The sequence below is a fragment of the Oncorhynchus gorbuscha genome, linkage group LG19, assembly GCF_021184085.1.
Source record: "Oncorhynchus gorbuscha isolate QuinsamMale2020 ecotype Even-year linkage group LG19, OgorEven_v1.0, whole genome shotgun sequence".
Taxonomy (NCBI): Eukaryota; Metazoa; Chordata; class Actinopteri; order Salmoniformes; family Salmonidae; genus Oncorhynchus; species Oncorhynchus gorbuscha.
In genome coordinates, this window is record NC_060191.1 from 8941120 (window position 1) to 8959528 (window position 18409).

Here is an 18409-nt window from a genome sequence, read left to right on the forward strand (position 1 = left end):
GTTGGAGTCATTAAAACTAGTTTTTCAACCACTCCACAAATTTCTTGTTAACAAACTATAGTTTTGGCAAGTTGGTTAGGACATCTACTTTGTGCATGACTCAAGTCATTTTTCCAACAATTGTTTACAGACAGATTATTTCACTTATAATTCACTGTATCACAATTCCAGTGGGTCAGAAGTTTATAAACACTAAGTTTACTGGGCCTTTAAACAGCTTGCAAAATTCCAGGAAATGTCATGGATCTAGAAGCTTCTGATAGGCTGATTGACATCATTTGAGTCAATTGGAGGTGTACCTGTGGATGTATTTCAAGGCTTACCTTCAAACTCAGCACCTCATTGCTTGACTTCATGGGAAAATCAAAAGAAATCAGCCAAAACCTCAGAAGAACAATTGTAGACCTCTAAGTCTGGTTCATCCTTGGGAGCAATTTCCAAATGCCTGAAGGTACCACATTCATCTGTACAAACAATAGTACGCAAGTACAAACACCATGGGACCACGCAGCCGTCATACCGCTCAGGAAGGAGACATGTTCTGTCTCCTAGAGATGAACGTACTTTGGTGCAAAAAGTGAAAATCAATCCCAGAACAACAGCAAAGGACCTTGTGAAGATGCTGGAGGAAACAGGTACAAAAGTATCTCTATCCACAGTAAAATGAGTCCTATATCGACATAAGCTGAAAGGCCGCTCAGCAAGGAAGAAGCCACTGCTCCAAAACCGTCATAAGAAAGTCAGACTACAGTTTGCAACTGCACATGGGGACAAAGATTGTACTTTTGGAGAAATGTCCTCTGGTCTGATGAAACAAAAATTGAACTGTTTGGCCATAATGACCATCGTTATGTTTGGAGGAAAAAAGGGGGGGGCTTGCAAGCCGAAGAACGCCATCCCAACCATGAAGCACAGGGGGTGGCAGCATCATGTTGTGGGGGTGTTTTAATGCTGGAGGGACTGGTGCACTTCACAAAATAGATGGTTTCATAAGGAGAATTATATGGGATATACTGAAGCAACATCTCAAGACATCAGTCAGGAAGTTAAAGCTTGGTCGCAAATGGGTCTTCCAAATGGACAATGACCTCAAGCATACTTCCAAAGTTGTGGCAAAATGGTTGAAGGACAACAAAGTCAAGGTATTGGAGGGGCCATAACAAAGCCCTGAGCACAATCCTAAAGAAAATTTGTGGGCAGAACTGAAAAAGCGTGTGCGAGCAAGGAGGTCTACAAACCTGACACAGTTACACCAGCTCGCTCAGGATGAATGGACCAAAATTCACCCAACGTATTGTGGGAAGCTTGTGGAAGGCTACCCGAAATGACCCAAGTTAAACAATTTAAAGGCAATGCTACCAAATACTAATTGAGTGTATGTAAACTTCTGACCCACTGGGAATGTGAAAGAAATAAAAGCTGAAATAAATCATTTTCTCTACTATTATTGTGACATTTCACATTCTTAAAATAAAGTGGTGATCCTAACTGACCTAAGACAGGAAATATTTACTGGGATTAAATGTCAGGAGTTGTGAAAAACTGAGTTTAAATGTATTTGGATAAGGTGTATGTAAACTTCCAACTTCAACTGTAAATATTATCTCAATTACCTGGACTAACCAGAGCCCCCCGCACATCGACTCTGTACCGGTACCCCCTGCATATAGCCTCCACATTGACTCTGCACCGGTACCCCCTGCATATAGCCTCCACATTGACTCTGTACCGGTACCCCCTGCATATAGCCTCCACATTGACTCTGTACCGGTACCCCTTATATATAGCCTCCACATTGACTCTGTACCAGTACCCCCTGTATATAGCCTCCACATTGACTCTGTACCGGTACCCCCTGCATATAGCCTCCACATTGACTCTGTACCGGTACCCCCTGCATATAGCCTCCACATTGACTCTGTACCGGTACCCCCTGTATATAGCCTCCACATTGACTCTGTACCGGTACCCCCTGCATATAGCCTCCACATTGACTCTGTACCGGTACCCCCTGCATATAGCCTCCACATTGACTCTGTACCAGTACCCCCTGTATATAGCCTCCACATTGACTCTGTACCGGTACCCCCTGTATATAGCCTCCACATTGACTCTGTACCGGTACCCCCTGTATATAGCCTCCACATTGACTCTGTACCGGTACCCTCTGCATATAGCCTCCACATTGACTCTGTACCGGTACCCCCTGCATATAGCCTCCACATTGACTCTGTACCGGTACCCCCTGTATATAGCCTCCACATTGACTCTGTACCGGTACCCCCTGTATATAGCCTCCACATTGACTCTGTACCGGTACCCCCTGCATATAGCCTCCACATTGACTCTGTACCGGTACCCCCTGCATATAGCCTCCACATTGACTCTGTACCGGTACCCCCTGCATATAGCCAAGATATTGATCTTTTTACTGCTGCTCCTTAATTATTTGTTACTTTTATTTCTTATTTTTGTAGGTATTTTTCTTAAAACTGCATTGTTGGTTAAGGGTTTGTAAGTAAGCATTTCACTGTAACAAATAAAATGTGATTTGATTTGTTCTGGCAGTTTGGCCTGCAGCTGTAGTGGATCATCACACACACACACACACACACACACACACACACACACACACACACACACACACACACACACACACACACACACACACACACACACACACACACACACACACACACACACACACACACACACACACACAGCTCTCAGTGTGTGCGTGTCCCTCAGGCTTGCCCAGCAGACACGCGCTGTGAAGTCCTCCTTGCCTCTGCTTTGCCCCCCCCCACCCCGCTCCTCTCCATCGCTTTCTGTCCCTCTCTTTCTCTTAGGTAGCCATCTCTGGCTGCCTCCCTGTCTTTACATCACTCTTGTCTCTCCATCCATCCATCCATCTCTCTCTCTGCCATTGTCAGAGGGCCTCTCTTTATCTCCCTTCCCCTCGTCTCCATTCCTCCACCTCCCCTCTAAATTAGTTTTCCTGATTTCCATCCTAATTTGCATGATGAAGGGGTGTTGAAAACCAGCAATCACTCCATCTCCATCTCCTCACTGCAGCTCTGCTTCTCCTCCTTTCCCCCCAACCCCCTCTTTCTATCGCTCTCCTCCATCTCCCTAACCCATTCCAGCTCCCCATAAACTCGACCACGATACGTCATGATTCCTTACTCCCCTCGGCTGACTCCCCACCCCCCCCAGCCCTGTCACTGGCTTGATTAATGACATTGATCACCAACCAGGCCCCAGCCAAGGCAGCCTGCAGCTCTGACAAAACCCTGCACAGTAAGCAGCACAAACACCTTTCTCTCCTACTCCAGTAAAGGATACACGCACATACAGTAACACACTCATGCATATAACATCATTCTCTCTCCCTCTCTTGGCTATAGAGCAGCAGCTGTGGAATACACACATAGGGGTACGGAGGAAAGACTCATGTTTCTCCAACAGTAGACATCATTGGCAGGCACAGCACCGCTCTGTGACAATACACACAGTATGGAAGATCTTAACCCATTCACTGCCTTGCTAGAAGCATAATCAATATTACTGAATATAAAGACATCAGCCTACACTACAGCGTAATATAACTTACTAATAGCTCATGGGTACCATATGGGAACCTATAAAACAACACTATCCACACCACCCACTTCTAATTCCTGCGTTAGAATCAGGAGAATTGTAACTCATTCTAATAAACATTGATGCAGGCTGAGCTAAAGCAATTCCTCTCGGATACAAACAGATGGCGAAACCAAAGCCATGCAGTAAAAAGAGCACGTTGTCTTGGAGATGACATGAATCCACATCTCCAGTGTGCAGCACATGCACTTCTCATGGGATGGTGAGCATGAAATAGGCTGTCCCTATGGGAACAGAAGGGAACAGGTTGGGACTATCCTTAGGCACACAGGCATACAAGGGAGAGAGGACAATAGGAGCCTCCAGCACTGCCTAAGAGTGCCTGATCATTCTGCAATACAACATTTATAGATATCAGACCAGCTGATGATAAGGTGTTGAGAACTCAAAAGTTCCAGAACACACGATGTGGAGAATGTCGTGAAATCAGTAGTAATCGATCAGACGAACACATGAGGCTAGGGATACTGGGCTAGCACACTGCGACTGTCTGTTCCCAGAACCCAGGCAAGCAAAATGACTCTGGCCGAGGACGATGTCATCAATGACTGACTGGACAGAGAACGTGTGGTAGTAGTGGGCTTCTCTGCTCTGCTGCGGTATTTGTCATGAGCAGGCATGTGGCTGAATCGATATTCACACTGTGCGGTTACATAGCCTATGCGCATGAGGTGCACCGTCGTATATCTAGCGACACCCCGGTATGTGTATCCCAACTATGTTCTGTCGATACAAATGATGAAGTGGAAGACGTATAGGTTATGGAGTATGATGGCGATGCAATGTACAATTCAAGAACATATCAGAACACTGGCCAGAAGGTACGATGGTGGCAATATATGTTTACTTTTGGTTTTCAATATGGGCTCGTAACAATGCATGTTTGCATATAATACAACCTGTCCAAACACAGAAAATAAACCATGCTACCATGTAGCATCAATATATCGATGTGTGTGTTAAACATCAACGATGTGTGTTCAACGAGATACTGACCACACCGGGCTTAGAAAGCTTCACAGAAGACCGCAGGAGGCGCGTACACACATACACAATCACCACTGTCCCAGGCAGGCAGCGCGCAGTCCTCTCCACTGACAAAATATCACATTTACAGGACGAAAAAGCCTGCCGTGCATATTTAGCGTTCAGGTTGTCACGCACTCCTTTTAACTTGAATAGTCAACAAAAGGTTAGGGCAAGTCCCTACAGAAAGTATGATGTCTTTCTTTACGAGCAGATAGCCCATTCTTTATATGATTCCCAAATAGAAAACGTTCTTACCTGTCCCCACAAGAGATAGCAAAGTGATGACAGACAAGGGAACAGAGTAGTTCCACACGGCCGTAAATGCCATCGTTGATAGTCCCGCTGATCTCTTTTTGATATTCCTCTTCCTTGGAGAAATCAAAGTGACGTGAACCCGCAGGTTCACCCGCGAATACAGCCTGGAGTGTGTCTGGTTCTGTTTAACAACATTCACGGGGGTCTTTTTACATACAAAAAAAGTGCTTACAACTAGACACACTTAGACACGCCCACTTTTTTTTCTCGTTGACGTGACTAAACGACTGTGGTTCGGACAGTTTTTCTTGGCTACTTAAAGATGTAAATATATTTTAAAGAAAGGGGAGGGCGGGACTCGGAATTGTTCCCTGACCAATAAGAAGCAAGAAGCAGGTGGAGGATTGTAAATATCAAGATGAGGGTGGTTTCAGAAAACGTACTACAATCAAGGCAGGCAGGGCAGGCAGGGCAGGCAGGCAGGCAGGGCAGGCAGGGCAGGCAGGCAGGCAGGCAGGGCAGGCAGGCAGGCAGGCAGGGGGCAGGCAGGCAGGCAGGCAGGCAGGCAGGCAGGCAGGCAGGCAGGCAGGCAGGCAGGCAGGCAGGGCAGGCAGGCAGGCAGGCTACTATAAACCTGATTGATAACAAACATTAATAGCCTACCAAATAAAATGGATTTACAAAACATGCATAGTTAGGCCAACATTTATAATTATAAGACTGTTTGATATTCAATGATATGCATTTACAAATATATTATATATAAAACCAAACAGGCAGTCCATTTGAACTTCTGGCTGTAAGTGCGAGACCTATATGTATTATATATACACAGTATGTTATTGTAACATTCAAAACATACTAGGCTGAATATTAAAATGATGTGCTACATGGCCATATACATGGAGGCTATATAACTTATTGTCGAGGAAAGGGATTTATTAGACCTAGTTTGATATTGGAGTAGCCTAGGAGTAAAAAAACGTGTGTTTGTTTGTGTTCTAAATGTAAAGTGTAATCCTCAGTGTAGTGTAGATGAGAGCACTAGCCTAAATAACAGGTATATTTGAGCAAACTACCGCTTGGAATAGCGCTAATGGAATGAAACCAACAAAACTCTCCGGCGGTTTCAAATCATTGTTCTAGACAGAGCTTGGGGGCGCTAACGGCTGAATAAGAAGCACCGGAGACTCAGTTTACCGTAATGCTGTGGTTGCACTGCACCCCAAATTGAGTTTCCCAGTCAGAGCGTGGCACCAAACGGGCCCATTATGAAAATTGTATTTTCTTTTGAATATACCTCAGTGAATATTTTATTATACGTGAATGAATATGTTTCAAAGTAAGTGTTTGGCGACACCTTTGGATGGGTAAAGTGCATAGCATGTCAGAACAGCTCGTAACATGAGCCTGTAATTAACATGTGTTTGTTCATTTATGTATTAATACAGCCTGAAAATTATAATATATTTGAAGCAGGGCACATTCTTATTTTCAGCTTTGAAAATTACTCGATTGAAATGCTGTAGCCCCAAGCCTGAACGTTCCTCTAAAATTGCTACATAAAAAGTGGCCTTTCTCAGTCTCCATAATAGGTCCATCTGTATAAATTATTCTGCCCGGTAGTCGTGGGTAGCCTGACATGATTGTAGGCTACGGATTTACCCTTCTGTACTTCTCCCGCTCAACCACACTTCCGTTCCTTCTGTCTTTTGATTTCTACTTGTCCCACGCCGAGGTATGTTCGCTTTCATCATGTTGTTTTGGCTAGGATAATATCCGCCCCCCGCGTCCCGTTTCATTTCCCCCTGTCACTTTCTCTCCGAGTGTTTGTTCCCCAGTTGTCAGCGGCGGCTTCCCGGCACCAGATGGGGCATTGTTGGAGAGAAATGATGGGGGAACACCTGCCTCTCCAGCGAAAACCTAACGTTCATTTCAACCCATACATACATACATACATGCAATTTAACAGAATAGAGACCACGTGTTCTAAACAATGTCTTTGAGCGGGCCCTAGTTGCTATATTATTCAAGAGAACTATACATGCTCTAGTCATTCCAATGGAGATGTCCACTGAGACAGGCTTCCATAGACCGGTATGCTGCTGCTGTCTGTCTTGCTGAGACATGTTGAACTCCTGTTCGCAGCATCAGCTAGTCACCCAACTATAGGCTAATGTAATAACCATTGTGTGGTTATGGGTATACTTATCACTATATTGTGCATGGATATTCTTAGGAAACAGAATCAATAATGATAAATACTTGGTGTAAGGTAATAACGATTTCTAACAATTATTCCTACATGATATGTGAGGTAAAAGTGTAGCTGGTCATCTTTTTGTAAGCCTACTCCAATCCTACGACCTTTAGCTACTGACATGAGGTCAGAAGCCAGACCCTATGCCAGTGTCTAAGGGCAGCCCTCAACTTTACCTGGTGACCTTAGAAGGGAAATCTGATTCTAGGTCAGTGCCTAGGGGCCAGAGCTATCCAAACACAACCATGGAGGCAGAAAGCCCTCATGCGACTGACCTCACTGTCGTCTAGTAGTCCTTGGCCATCCTGTTGAACCAGCAACATCCATGAATGCGTACACTTTTCACCCATAAATGCCTCAAAGGCCAAAATAAAACACTGTTCACTGGCATTTCAAACGAAGAGCGCTTCAAATTTCCAAACTGTATTTTGATGAAGCATGACTGTTTTATGGACTTTTGGCTCCACCGTTTTGACCTCAGCCTTTACACCTAGCAGCTAGGACACACAAATGGCCTGTAAAAAGCCAGACGGTGGCCGGAGACTTGAATAATCAGTTTAATAACATTATCCTCGCTGTGCTCTGAAGCGCGTGGACGGTTCCTGTTAACAGAGTGTCATGTTAAACCACAGCATCTCCTTCCTGTTACGGCAGCCTACCGTCAACCAGGCACACATAGTCCAGGCTTCATTAAATACATAGTTATGAGAAGAGCCGTTATAGTGATAAGTGGTGATGGAAATAAGTTAAGGTTAGAAGGCAACAGAGGAGAAAATGAAAGAATGAAGTTGTAGCCTGGCTGGGAGAGGGAGAGTTATTAATGGTGCTGTAGGATGCAGTGGGGAATGAACCATGTGTAACCACATACATAGCCTCACTTAAAACAATGGGTAGATGCCTCAAGGTTGTCTGTCGGTCCTTCTGTTATTGACTGGGCATATCGTATGCAGGCTCTCTCTCCGTGGTTAGATGGCGTGTGTGAGGTGCAGTAAAGGTCAGCAGTAGAGGAAGGCCTTGCAGAATGGATAGGAAGTGGAGGGAACTGAGGTTACAGAGAGGATAGGAGGTCAAGAGGCCATTGGATTTACTGTATGTGCGTCCAAGCTTGTACCAGCATCCAGCTTTCACAGCATCAATACTCCTCCCCCTCTTGATATGTCCTACATTTTAATCAATGATAAAAGACATTGGGCAATTCCTATTAGAATTTCTCAAATCAACTTTATATCACGACTATTATAAGTACAGGAAATACAGCAAATAGATAGCTCTGAGGGTAATGTTTGAAAGTGCTTCAGTTGTCATTGGAATATAGAGATGCAAAATAATCTACAAGTGTACATCTTGTCTGTATACTTTGAAGTGCGTCACCACTAGTATGCTACACAAGTTTATACATTGGGAAAAAATCCACACCAATATTCTACGCCACGTAAAAGCATTGAGGGGAAAAGGCACATTTGTGATACAGCAGTCACATTATACTTGCAAAGTAAGAGGCATTCCGTTTTGTGAGCCCAAGCTGCAAAAGTGCTGGTGGTGAGCAGTTTAACTCAAGGTAACCTCCTTGTGAAAAATGTCTGCAGCTGCTTAGGGTTCCCACAGTATCTAAGACTCCTCCCCCTCACCTTGCCTCAGATAAGAACGTGAATCTCAATTTTGCAGGTTGCGAGATCAATAAAGAGAAAATTGCACACCTTTTGTTCAAGAACACTTCAGCCAACCCCGCTGGAAGCAAACCACCCCAGTAAAACAATCATTTGTCTCCCTCCTCTTAGACGCAGCCAGCCTTTGATAATAGCTTCGATTTTACTCTGCATCCATAACCCAGGCACCTCTCCTACCACCTCGACATCTTCCCTCCTTCCTATTCCTCACTCCCTTTCACCATCTTTCTCCATTTGTTCCCCTACTTCTCCTCTCCATCTCTCGGCGTGGTCACACCAGTGGTTGTTTGTCTCCACTGGTAGAGGCCAGAGACTCAACACTGGCTGTGTAGATGGGCTTCTTCTGAGAGTGGTCATCACTGGAGGTAGAGAGAGGAGGAGGAGAGAAAGAGTGAGTTGCACCATTATTTGTAAATGGACTGCCCAGAGAACCACAGAGGAGAGAAAGATAGTGTTGCACCATTATGTGTATATGGACTGCCCAGAGAACCCCAGAGGAGAGAAAGATAGAGTTGCACCATTATGTGTAAATGGACTGCCCAGAGAACCACAGAGGAGAGAAAGATAGTGTTGCACCATTATGTGTAAATGGACTGCCCAGAGAACCACAGAGGAGAGAAAGATAGAGTTGCACCATTATGTGTAAATGGACTGCCCAGAGAACCACAGAGGAGAGAAAGATAGAGAGTTGCACCATTATGTGTAAATGGACTGCCCAGAGAACCACAGAGGAGAGAAAGATAGAGTTGCACCATTATGTGTAAATGGACTGCCCAGAGAACCCCAGAGGAGAGAAAGATAAAGAGTTGCATCATTATGTGTAAATGGACTGCCCAGCGAACCCCAGAGGAGAGAAAGATAGAGAGTTGCACCATTATGTGTAAATGGACTGCCCAGAGAACCCCAGAGGAGAGAAAGATAGAGTTGCACCATTATGTGTAAATGGACTGCTCAGAGAACCCCAGAGGAGAGAAAGATAGAGAGTTGCACCATTATGTGTAAATGGACTGCCCAGAGAACCCCAGAGGAGAGAAAGATAGAGAGTTGCACCATTATGTGTAAATGGACTGCCCAGCGAACCCCAGAGGAGAGAAAGATAGAGAGTTGCACCATTATGTGTAAATGGACTGCCCAGAGAACCCCAGAGGAGAGAAAGATAGAGAGTTGCACCATTGTGTAAATGGACTGCCCAGAGAACCCCAGAGGAGAGAAAGATAGAGAGTTGCACCATTATGTGTAAATGGACTGCTCAGAGAACCCCAGAGGAGAGAAAGATAGAGAGTTGCACCATTATGTGTAAATGGACTGCCCAGAGAACTCCAGAGGAGAGAAAGACAAGTAAAAGAGAACACATAGACTGCCAACCAGTAATCTATAGAATATACTGTAGGTCAAACACACAGATGTAAAGAGCAACCTAACCTCAATAGCTTTCATATATAAGACAGAATACCTATTATAGAAAACATGTACTGTACTCATGTTGTAATCACTCTGATATGAAGTTGGTCAACAGAAGTTGTGGGTCACAATGTGTCTGATTACTGTGTATTTATTGTGATTTTAACAGTACATACTATATGACCATAGTATCCTTTACATGTTTTGCAAGAGTCTGGTGAAAACACACCCACATGAAAAAAATACTATAGTATAAATACTATAGTATGCATTGTAGTGATTTTGCGGACTACAGTCTGCAAAACACTACAGTGACTACTGTAGTACTTAGTGTAGTATATACAGTCAACTCTATCTACAGTATAAATACAGTAGTAAAATAAAACATGTAGTATATACTACAGTAATTAATGTCGTGTTTTTGTGGACTGTAGTATAATGTAGTATTTACTGTAGTGTTTTTGCAGACATTACTGTAGTGTTCACTATACTGTTTGTTTTATTATCTTTGACAGAAGTGGAGGCTTTCACTTAGAAGAAACCTACTAGAGAAATTCTAAGAGCACATTTTCCATAACCTGTAAGCAGGTAGGACTGGGGTCTGAACGTCAGCTCTTTTCTCTGACCTGTATGGAACACAATATATGGTCTATACCTGGCATGTAGATGTCTTACTTATAGATGGCACAAATTGGGATAGGGGAATGGGCAGGATATATGCAAATGAAATACTGTAGTATTTACTTTAGTTTTAAAAAGTGTAGTGTTTTTGCAGACATTACTGTAGTATTTACTATAGTATTCTGCAACATTCTATAGTAAGTACTACACATGATAGAGGGATACTACAGTGTGTAGTATAGTTTTCTACAGTATGCCACAGAATTCTACAGTAAGTACGGTAGTATTCTATAGTAAACTGTAGTATTTTTTCATGTGGGCAGGGAAGAGATCAGGGAGGAAGTCAGCGACTGGGTCTAGCTGGTCACCGCCACTGGGACATGGCGGTCTACAAGAACACTAACACACACATTAAATCCACCTTAGCCTTGGTACTATCGTAAGAGTCAGAGTGAAATATAAGGCAATAGATATAATATATTGGTCTGGCTATAACCTGGGATAAATGGAAGAGGAGAGGGGAAGGAGATAAAAGAAAGGAGGGGCACCACACACACACAGGGAGAGGGAGAGAGAAAGGTGAGGAGGGCACTGTGCCACAGAGCTCAGCACTCACATGGGTCCCTTGGTGCTCTTGGCCTGCTTGGCCCTGCGGACCAGGAAGACGGTGATAGACAGGATGAGCACCAGGAGAACCGCCCCTGCCACGGAGGTCATCAACACCAGGTTGGTGGAGTCGTACCATGCTTGGTTGAGACGGCCGTTGGTGGCTGCAGGCCGGAGAGTCAGACACACTACAGGCATTAATACCAGATGATTCACAGACAGTTTATTTTGTTAGCCTAGCTCCATACTGTCCATTCTGTAGTGTATCCAACTCTTCTGCAAAAGATGGTTATAATCTGACCCTGCTGGTCATCTATGAACGTTTGAATGTCTTGAAAAACGATCTGGCCTTAATGGCCACATGCATCTCCACCCGGTACAGCCAGAAGAGCCTGATTCCTCTCTAGGTTTCTTCCTAGCCTCTGTGCTGCTTTATCTGCATAACTTTCTCTCTGCGGTTTTAGGCTGGGTGTCTGTAAAGCACTGTGACAACTGCTGATGTAAAAGGGCTGTATTAAATACATTTGATTGATTAAAAAGAGTGTAAAATGAAGTGCAAATGATTGTTCACTACGATTGTTCACTTCCACTTCATACTGAAGCAGTGTCTTCACTGTTATAATTGACATGCATTCAGGTTGATTGGCACAACTGACTTGGAGGATAGATAATTGAAACGATTGTAATCTCAAGGATTATAATTGACTCTATATTGGCGATATGATCGTGTGGAAAAACCTGTGACCATTAATGCAGCGTAATCATCTCGCAGGTCGCTGATAAAAATGAACAATGATCAGTATGATAAATTGGATTAGCTGTAACGTAACGAGTTCTCTTCTTCACTGACATATTTAGTGTCCTCCGCAGTGGCCAGTTGCTCTCCTCCATCACATAGCCGTAAGACCCTCGCCTTCACGGGAGCTCCTCCTCCCCATATGTGCCTTGGCCCTAACATCTGTGTTCCTCGCCCTCCCTCCTCTTATTCCTGCTTGCTAACCCCTACACTTTACTGTCTCTCTTCATAACACCAACCCCTGTCGTCCCCGCCTTCCTGACCCCCGACCCTCTACCTACCTGGCAGCACAGTGATGGAGATGGTGCTGCTCTTCTTCAGGCTGGACAGGGTGGGATGCTCAGCCATGCAGGTGTAGTCTCCACCATCCTCCATCCTCACATTCTTCAGCCTCAGCTTGGAGGAGGGCACAATCCAGTCCTCTCCCTGATAGAGGGAAGGATGGTGGATGAGAGAGAGAGGAGAGAGAGAGAGAGAGAGAGGGGTGCGAATGGAGGAGAAAGCGAGCGAACGAGTCAAGAAAATGATTCTCAGTGGAGTTACAGTATGCGTGTCCCTGTGAGAGAAGCAATAAACTCCCAGACAAGGTGTATTTACCTGAACAAATTGAATACAATTCACTGACCTAGATGAGGCAATCAGCAAAGAATAGCATGGCAACACTGTTAACACATAATGAGAAAACGGGAGGCACTGTGGACACAGAACTAGCTGCCTCGCTATTATTAAGAGGGAGAGTTAGACACAGTAGGGGAGAAATAATAGGAGAAACAGAATAGAAACAAAACAAAAAAAGACACTACACCTTGCAAATGATTTGGCCCCTGGGATCTCACATTTTCCTGCCAAGAAAGTCCATTTCAATTTGAATGAGGGGCTGAATTAAGAGGATTTCCAGGAAAGGCCAGGTTTGGCCCAAACAGCATTCTGCATGCAAATCCACTGGCTCAGATGCATCCAGTCTCTTGCCTGCCTCCTATGGACATTACTGGAGACCGGCACTGTGCAGTCAGTCAGCAGCTGCCCATCAAATGGCCCAAACTGTTTGTTTCTCTGCCCCTATAATTCCTCCCATCCCCATTCTTGAATACTTTCTACCCCAAATCCAAATGTATAAAGAGTTATGCAAATAGTTATGAATGTGTGGACAGACTGGTTCAAAAGGTAGATGGGGGATATTTGAGGGTGGAGGGGTATTCTTTCTAAAGACATTCAAATTCAGGAAAATTTATTAAAATGAGGACTAACTTGATTTTAAAGGTGTGAAATTGTATCAGGTCTGAAATAGTGGACCACAATGTGCTGAAGTAGTGATACCTTATTTTACCACTAGGGAGCAGCAAATCAATTCACCAAGGTCTTATTGTTGCCTGCATGGCCATTCGGAGTTTGACATTTAGCATTGAGAGGTCTTAATTCCCCTGGGTGTTTGGTTTGTGGCTTTGGTAACAGCAAGTTGAATAATTCAACAATTATTAACTGAACATTGAAAAATCATTAGGAATCTATCAACAGATTGGCTTTCAGGTTGCCACTTGTCTAGACCTCATTAAACTATTAGTCCTCTGAGTGGACAAGCTGCTCTCCAGAAAGAGGAGGGCCCAAACCAGGGAATAACATGAATACTGAGCACCTCTTATGGTGCTGAGAGAGAAAGAGGAGCGGGACAGAGAGTGAGAGATCGAGCGATAGAAGGCCAGATCCTGACAGACCCAAACTCACATATTTCTGCCAGAAGTATTGTGGTGCCTCAGAGGCTGTGGTGGAGCACTCCACCTCTACGTCTTCGCCTCGTGTCACAAGCAGGTTTTCCTTGATGAACTTCCGGCTGGAGGAGGACACATCGTACACAGACAGCTCACGTATGTCTGAACAGGGGATCAGAAACACAGCAGAGACGTAGAATAAAAGAAGAAGAATGCATGATGGTTTGAAGAGGTCTGAGTGCGTGTGTGCAGCTGTGCACGGTGTACAAGCATGCAGAAACATGAGTCAACAGAGCCATATCCCTGAGTATACTGCAGTATCGTGCCTCAAATCCTCTACAAATTGCCCATGAGGAGGGAACAATCAGATAATGGTAATTGCCTTCATCTTCCTAAGTCCTCACAATGGTGCACTGTGGAGTGTGACGGTTCATTTTCTCCCGCTCTACGTCAACGGAACCATCTCCATGTGCCTTGGGCTCTCTCCTTCTGTCCACACAAATAATTCCCCATTATCGATTGCTCCACGGGCAAAGAAGCCTATCAAAAGACGTGCCGGTCGATTTGATCGCCCCTGTAGCACAAGGGAAAATAGGCCTCACGCTATGGCCACCCTTTCATGTGCCACTAGTACGATACGTCTCTTCTTCTGGTTATTTGTATTTCTATTCCCCTGTGAATTTCCGTTTCTGGAACATTGTTTTTGAAAACAAGGAGAATGGATATACTGTACGGTGGAGAGGATAGCAGGCGCTCCTCCTGGAGAGCTACTACTGGGTGTGCAGGGGGTTTGTTCCAGCACTACACTTACCCACAGAATTCAGCTAATCAAGGTTCTGGGGAGCAGCTGATACAAATCAGGTGTATTAAAGCAGGGTTGTATTAAAAGCCTGCATACCCAGCAGCTCTCCAGGAGGTTTGGTCTTTCCTGCGTTGCGGACTTATTTGCTATTTAAAAAAATATTTAAAAAATAAACAGCTGTTACAGACAAGCATGTGACTATATTGCCCACCCTATACTCACATTCGACGGTGATAGCTAGGGGCTGGGAGGAGTTGTCGGGTGCCGTGGCGTTGTCTGCGACACAGCGGTAGGGTCCTTGGTGGAAGTAGCTTTGGATGCTGCGGATGGACAGAAGCAGTTGGCTCGCCTCACGCCTCAAGATAACACCAGGGATACATCGGCGGTACATGGACTCCTCCTCCAGTCGATACCACTTATTCATGTACTGATGAAGAGTAGGAGAGAGAGGAACAGTGAGAGAGAGAAACAGAGATGTACCTCATCTGCAAACAGCAGTCATATGGAGGACTGGCACAGTGATATGAGTAGTAGTGAGAATGGTTACCTTCTTGGTCTGCAAACATTGGTCATTTTATATACAACAAAATGATAAAGCTGAGCCCTGTTGACATAATTAAACATACTGCACTACTGAAGTCGAGTTCAAGTCATGTTTCGATAAGTGTAGAGCATCAACATGCTTTACTTCACATAGTACAGCAACAGAATTGGCAATCATATAACCCAATTAGAAATAGGTAGAAGTAGCCTGTCCTGACCTTGGAAAACTTCTCAAAGTGGACTTGGCTGGTGTTGAGCTCCGAGTCAGAAAGCAGACATGCCAGGGTGACTTCATTGTTCTCCAGAACAGGCTTGTCTGGTCCCTTTATGACCAGGGCCGCTAGACAAGACAGAGGAAGACAACAAGGACCAAATCAACACCATCATCATACACTTTAGTTGTCGATGCTAGTTTATTGTTTAGCTAATCTTGTCCCATGGCTGGTAGTAGACAAGATTATTGTTTAGCCACCTATTGCTAGAGTTATTCCAGTGTTTTTTTTTTGTTGAGAAGTATTTTGATACACTTCAGTGGATGGGCTGGTGCACCTAACATTAGGCCACATATAGGGCATTAGACTGGGCTGGTGCACCTACCATTAGGCCACATATAGGGCATTAGACTGGGCTGGTGCACCTAACATTAGGCCACATATAGGGCATTAGACTGGGCTGGTGCACCTAACATTAGGCCACATATAGGGCATTAGACTGGGCTGGTGCACCTAACATTAGGCCACATATAGGGCATTAGACTGGGCTAGTGCACCTAACATTAGGCCACATATAGGGCATTAGACTGGGCTGGTGCACCTAACATTAGGCCACATATAGGGCATTAGACTGGGCTGGTGCACCTAACATTAGGCCACATATAGGGCATTAGACTGGGCTGGTGCACCTAACATTAGGCCATATATAGGGCATTAGACTGGGCTGGTGCACCTAACATTAGGCCACATACAGACTGGGCTGTTGCAGCAGCTTACTGTTTGAGTAACAAATACATTGTTTTATTTTTATACAAGCTCTTCCTTTTCCTCCTCTTTGTCTGACTCAGACAGGACTGGCATTTAGCCAAATACAGTCATATGAACAACAGGTTTGTCTACTTGACTAGGAGATGTAATAGAAGGTTGGTAGGAGGTCCCCTGCTAGACAAAGCGTTTTAGACCAACCACGCACTTGCGTTTCTTGTCAGAGGAGCTGAACAACACGTTGAAAGCACACCATTTCACGGGGATGACTGTGGCATTATCGATCCACACCATGGTTAATGTTGAAGAAAAGCAATTGGAAACATGTTTTCGATAGTGACCAAAAAACACAACAGTGACTTAAATTACTTTTCTCCACAAGCGCTGTGTCTCCAAGGTAAATCAAAACCCTTGGAGATAGATAGAGGCGCAGAGATTAATTTGATTTGTCACACTTTCAATTTCGTATTCAGATAATTGGCTTTTCAGGGGAGTTCCGCTCTCAATTAATAATTGAATCGATTACACAGCCACACAAAGAGACAATATAATATATATATACACACACACATCTGCGTCACCTGATTTTACGCAGCACTTGAGATCGTTTCAGCGCTACCGAAAACAAAATCATCTCTTTCCCATAATATACTAATATACCAACCATGATAACACACCATGTGCAGATAATGAGTGCAAGTTAAATCTGAGTATAAGCCCTTGTGTAATGCCAACCCAGCTGTCCTACAATATATTTTCAAGCAGTGGTGGAAAAAGTACCCAATTGTCATACTTGAGTTAAAGTAAAGATACCTTCATAGAAAATGACTCAAGTGAAAGTCACCCAGTAAAATAATACTTGAATAAAAGTCTAAAAGTATTTGGTTTTAAATATACTTCAGTATCAAAAGTAAATGTAATTGCTAAAATATACTTAAGTATCAAAAGTAAAAGATGCATTTGTATTTAGTAAGTCCGCCAGAGCTGAGGTAGAGGAATGACAGGAATGTTCTCTTGATAAGTGCGTGAATTGGACAGTTTCTGTCCTGTTAAGCAACTAATTTGAAGAACAATGTTGAAGAGTCCACGTTTGCAGTTGAATTAAAACAAATAAGACTACATCAAATGTAAGTGTAAAGAGTAGAATAAAATGAAATTCACTCAGTTAAAGTAAATAAAATTATATTTACCAATACTGCTGTGAGCATGTGCAATTACTAAAATCGCAAAGAGTATAAAACCTCTCATGTTTGTTATTGGATTCTGGGTATTGATGACTATTCCCACTCTGCTTCACTGTCTGTATCCAAATACTGCAAATCACTCTGAATGTGGAAAGGAACGTCTGGAACTGTACTTATTGATACTTGGGAGGCGTGGCTTCCAGGGTTGTCTTTCTTTCAAAGTTTGGAAACAAGCTTTACACACGTGTGTATATATATATATATACACACACACACACCTCTTTGTTTCCACGTGCCGAATGTTTTTATGAAAGTGTTTATTTCCGTTTGGTTTTAAATAACTGTTCTCCACTGTTGTAGATATTAAGTAAAAACAAGACGTGTGTACATTGATCATAATGGGAGTATACGCTCCAATTACCAATCACTTGTTAGTGCGTCACTTGTCTCCGTGCACTCAGGATGTTGATGTAGTTTCACGCAGCTCAGTGCTATACGAGTTCATTGGAAAGTCCCTACCCTAACCACAACCATAGCACTTACCTAACATTTTAAAAGTCTACTTTAATGGGGTAGGGATGTCCCAAAGATCCCGGATAGCACTGATCGTGTCTTTCATGGCTTTTGTCACACGAGAGCTTTTGCCATCTAGAAGTAAAATGATCTGCCCTTAACCAAACTTGTCCCTACTTCAGGTGAGCCCGAAAATGGTTCGTGTACACTTACTTACATATGACAAGTGGAAGGACGCTCCTTAAGCGTGGGGATGCCGTTTTATTTACCCATGTGGACTGTTCTGCGTCGCCTGATTTTACGCAGCACTTGAGATCGTTTCAGCGCAACCAAATAAACACTTGCAAAACCGAGAGCAAAATCATCCATTTCCAATAGGTGCGAAA

The 18409-nt window shown here is 43.9% G+C and overlaps 1 protein-coding gene across 1 annotated transcript; it reads right to left on the bottom strand.

The window, feature by feature from the left end:
* Positions 1 to 8408: 8408 nt before the first annotated feature.
* LOC124006270 (carcinoembryonic antigen-related cell adhesion molecule 18-like) lies at positions 8409 to 17675 on the bottom strand. Its single transcript, XM_046316188.1, has 7 exons — positions 17517 to 17675; positions 15568 to 15689; positions 15029 to 15233; positions 14021 to 14166; positions 12580 to 12724; positions 11513 to 11666; positions 8409 to 9233 (listed from the first exon to the last, which is right to left on the bottom strand). Exons 1-7 carry the CDS (start codon positions 17572 to 17574, stop codon positions 9146 to 9148), a joined length of 918 nt encoding a protein of 305 aa, XP_046172144.1. The 5' UTR covers positions 17575 to 17675; the 3' UTR covers positions 8409 to 9145.
* Positions 17676 to 18409: the final 734 nt, after the last annotated feature.

Coding starts and splice junctions, on each gene's coding strand:
- LOC124006270 (XM_046316188.1), bottom strand. CDS start 17,574: ATGAGAGGTTTTATACTCTTTGCGATTTTAGTAATTGCACATGCTCAC. Junction 11,667..12,579: donor CTCCATCACTGTGCTGCCAG/GTAGGTAGAGGG, acceptor TCCGGCCTGCAG/CCACCAACGGCCGTCTCAAC. Junction 9,234..11,512: donor AAGAGCACCAAGGGACCCAT/GTGAGTGCTGAG, acceptor CTCTACCTCCAG/TGATGACCACTCTCAGAAGA.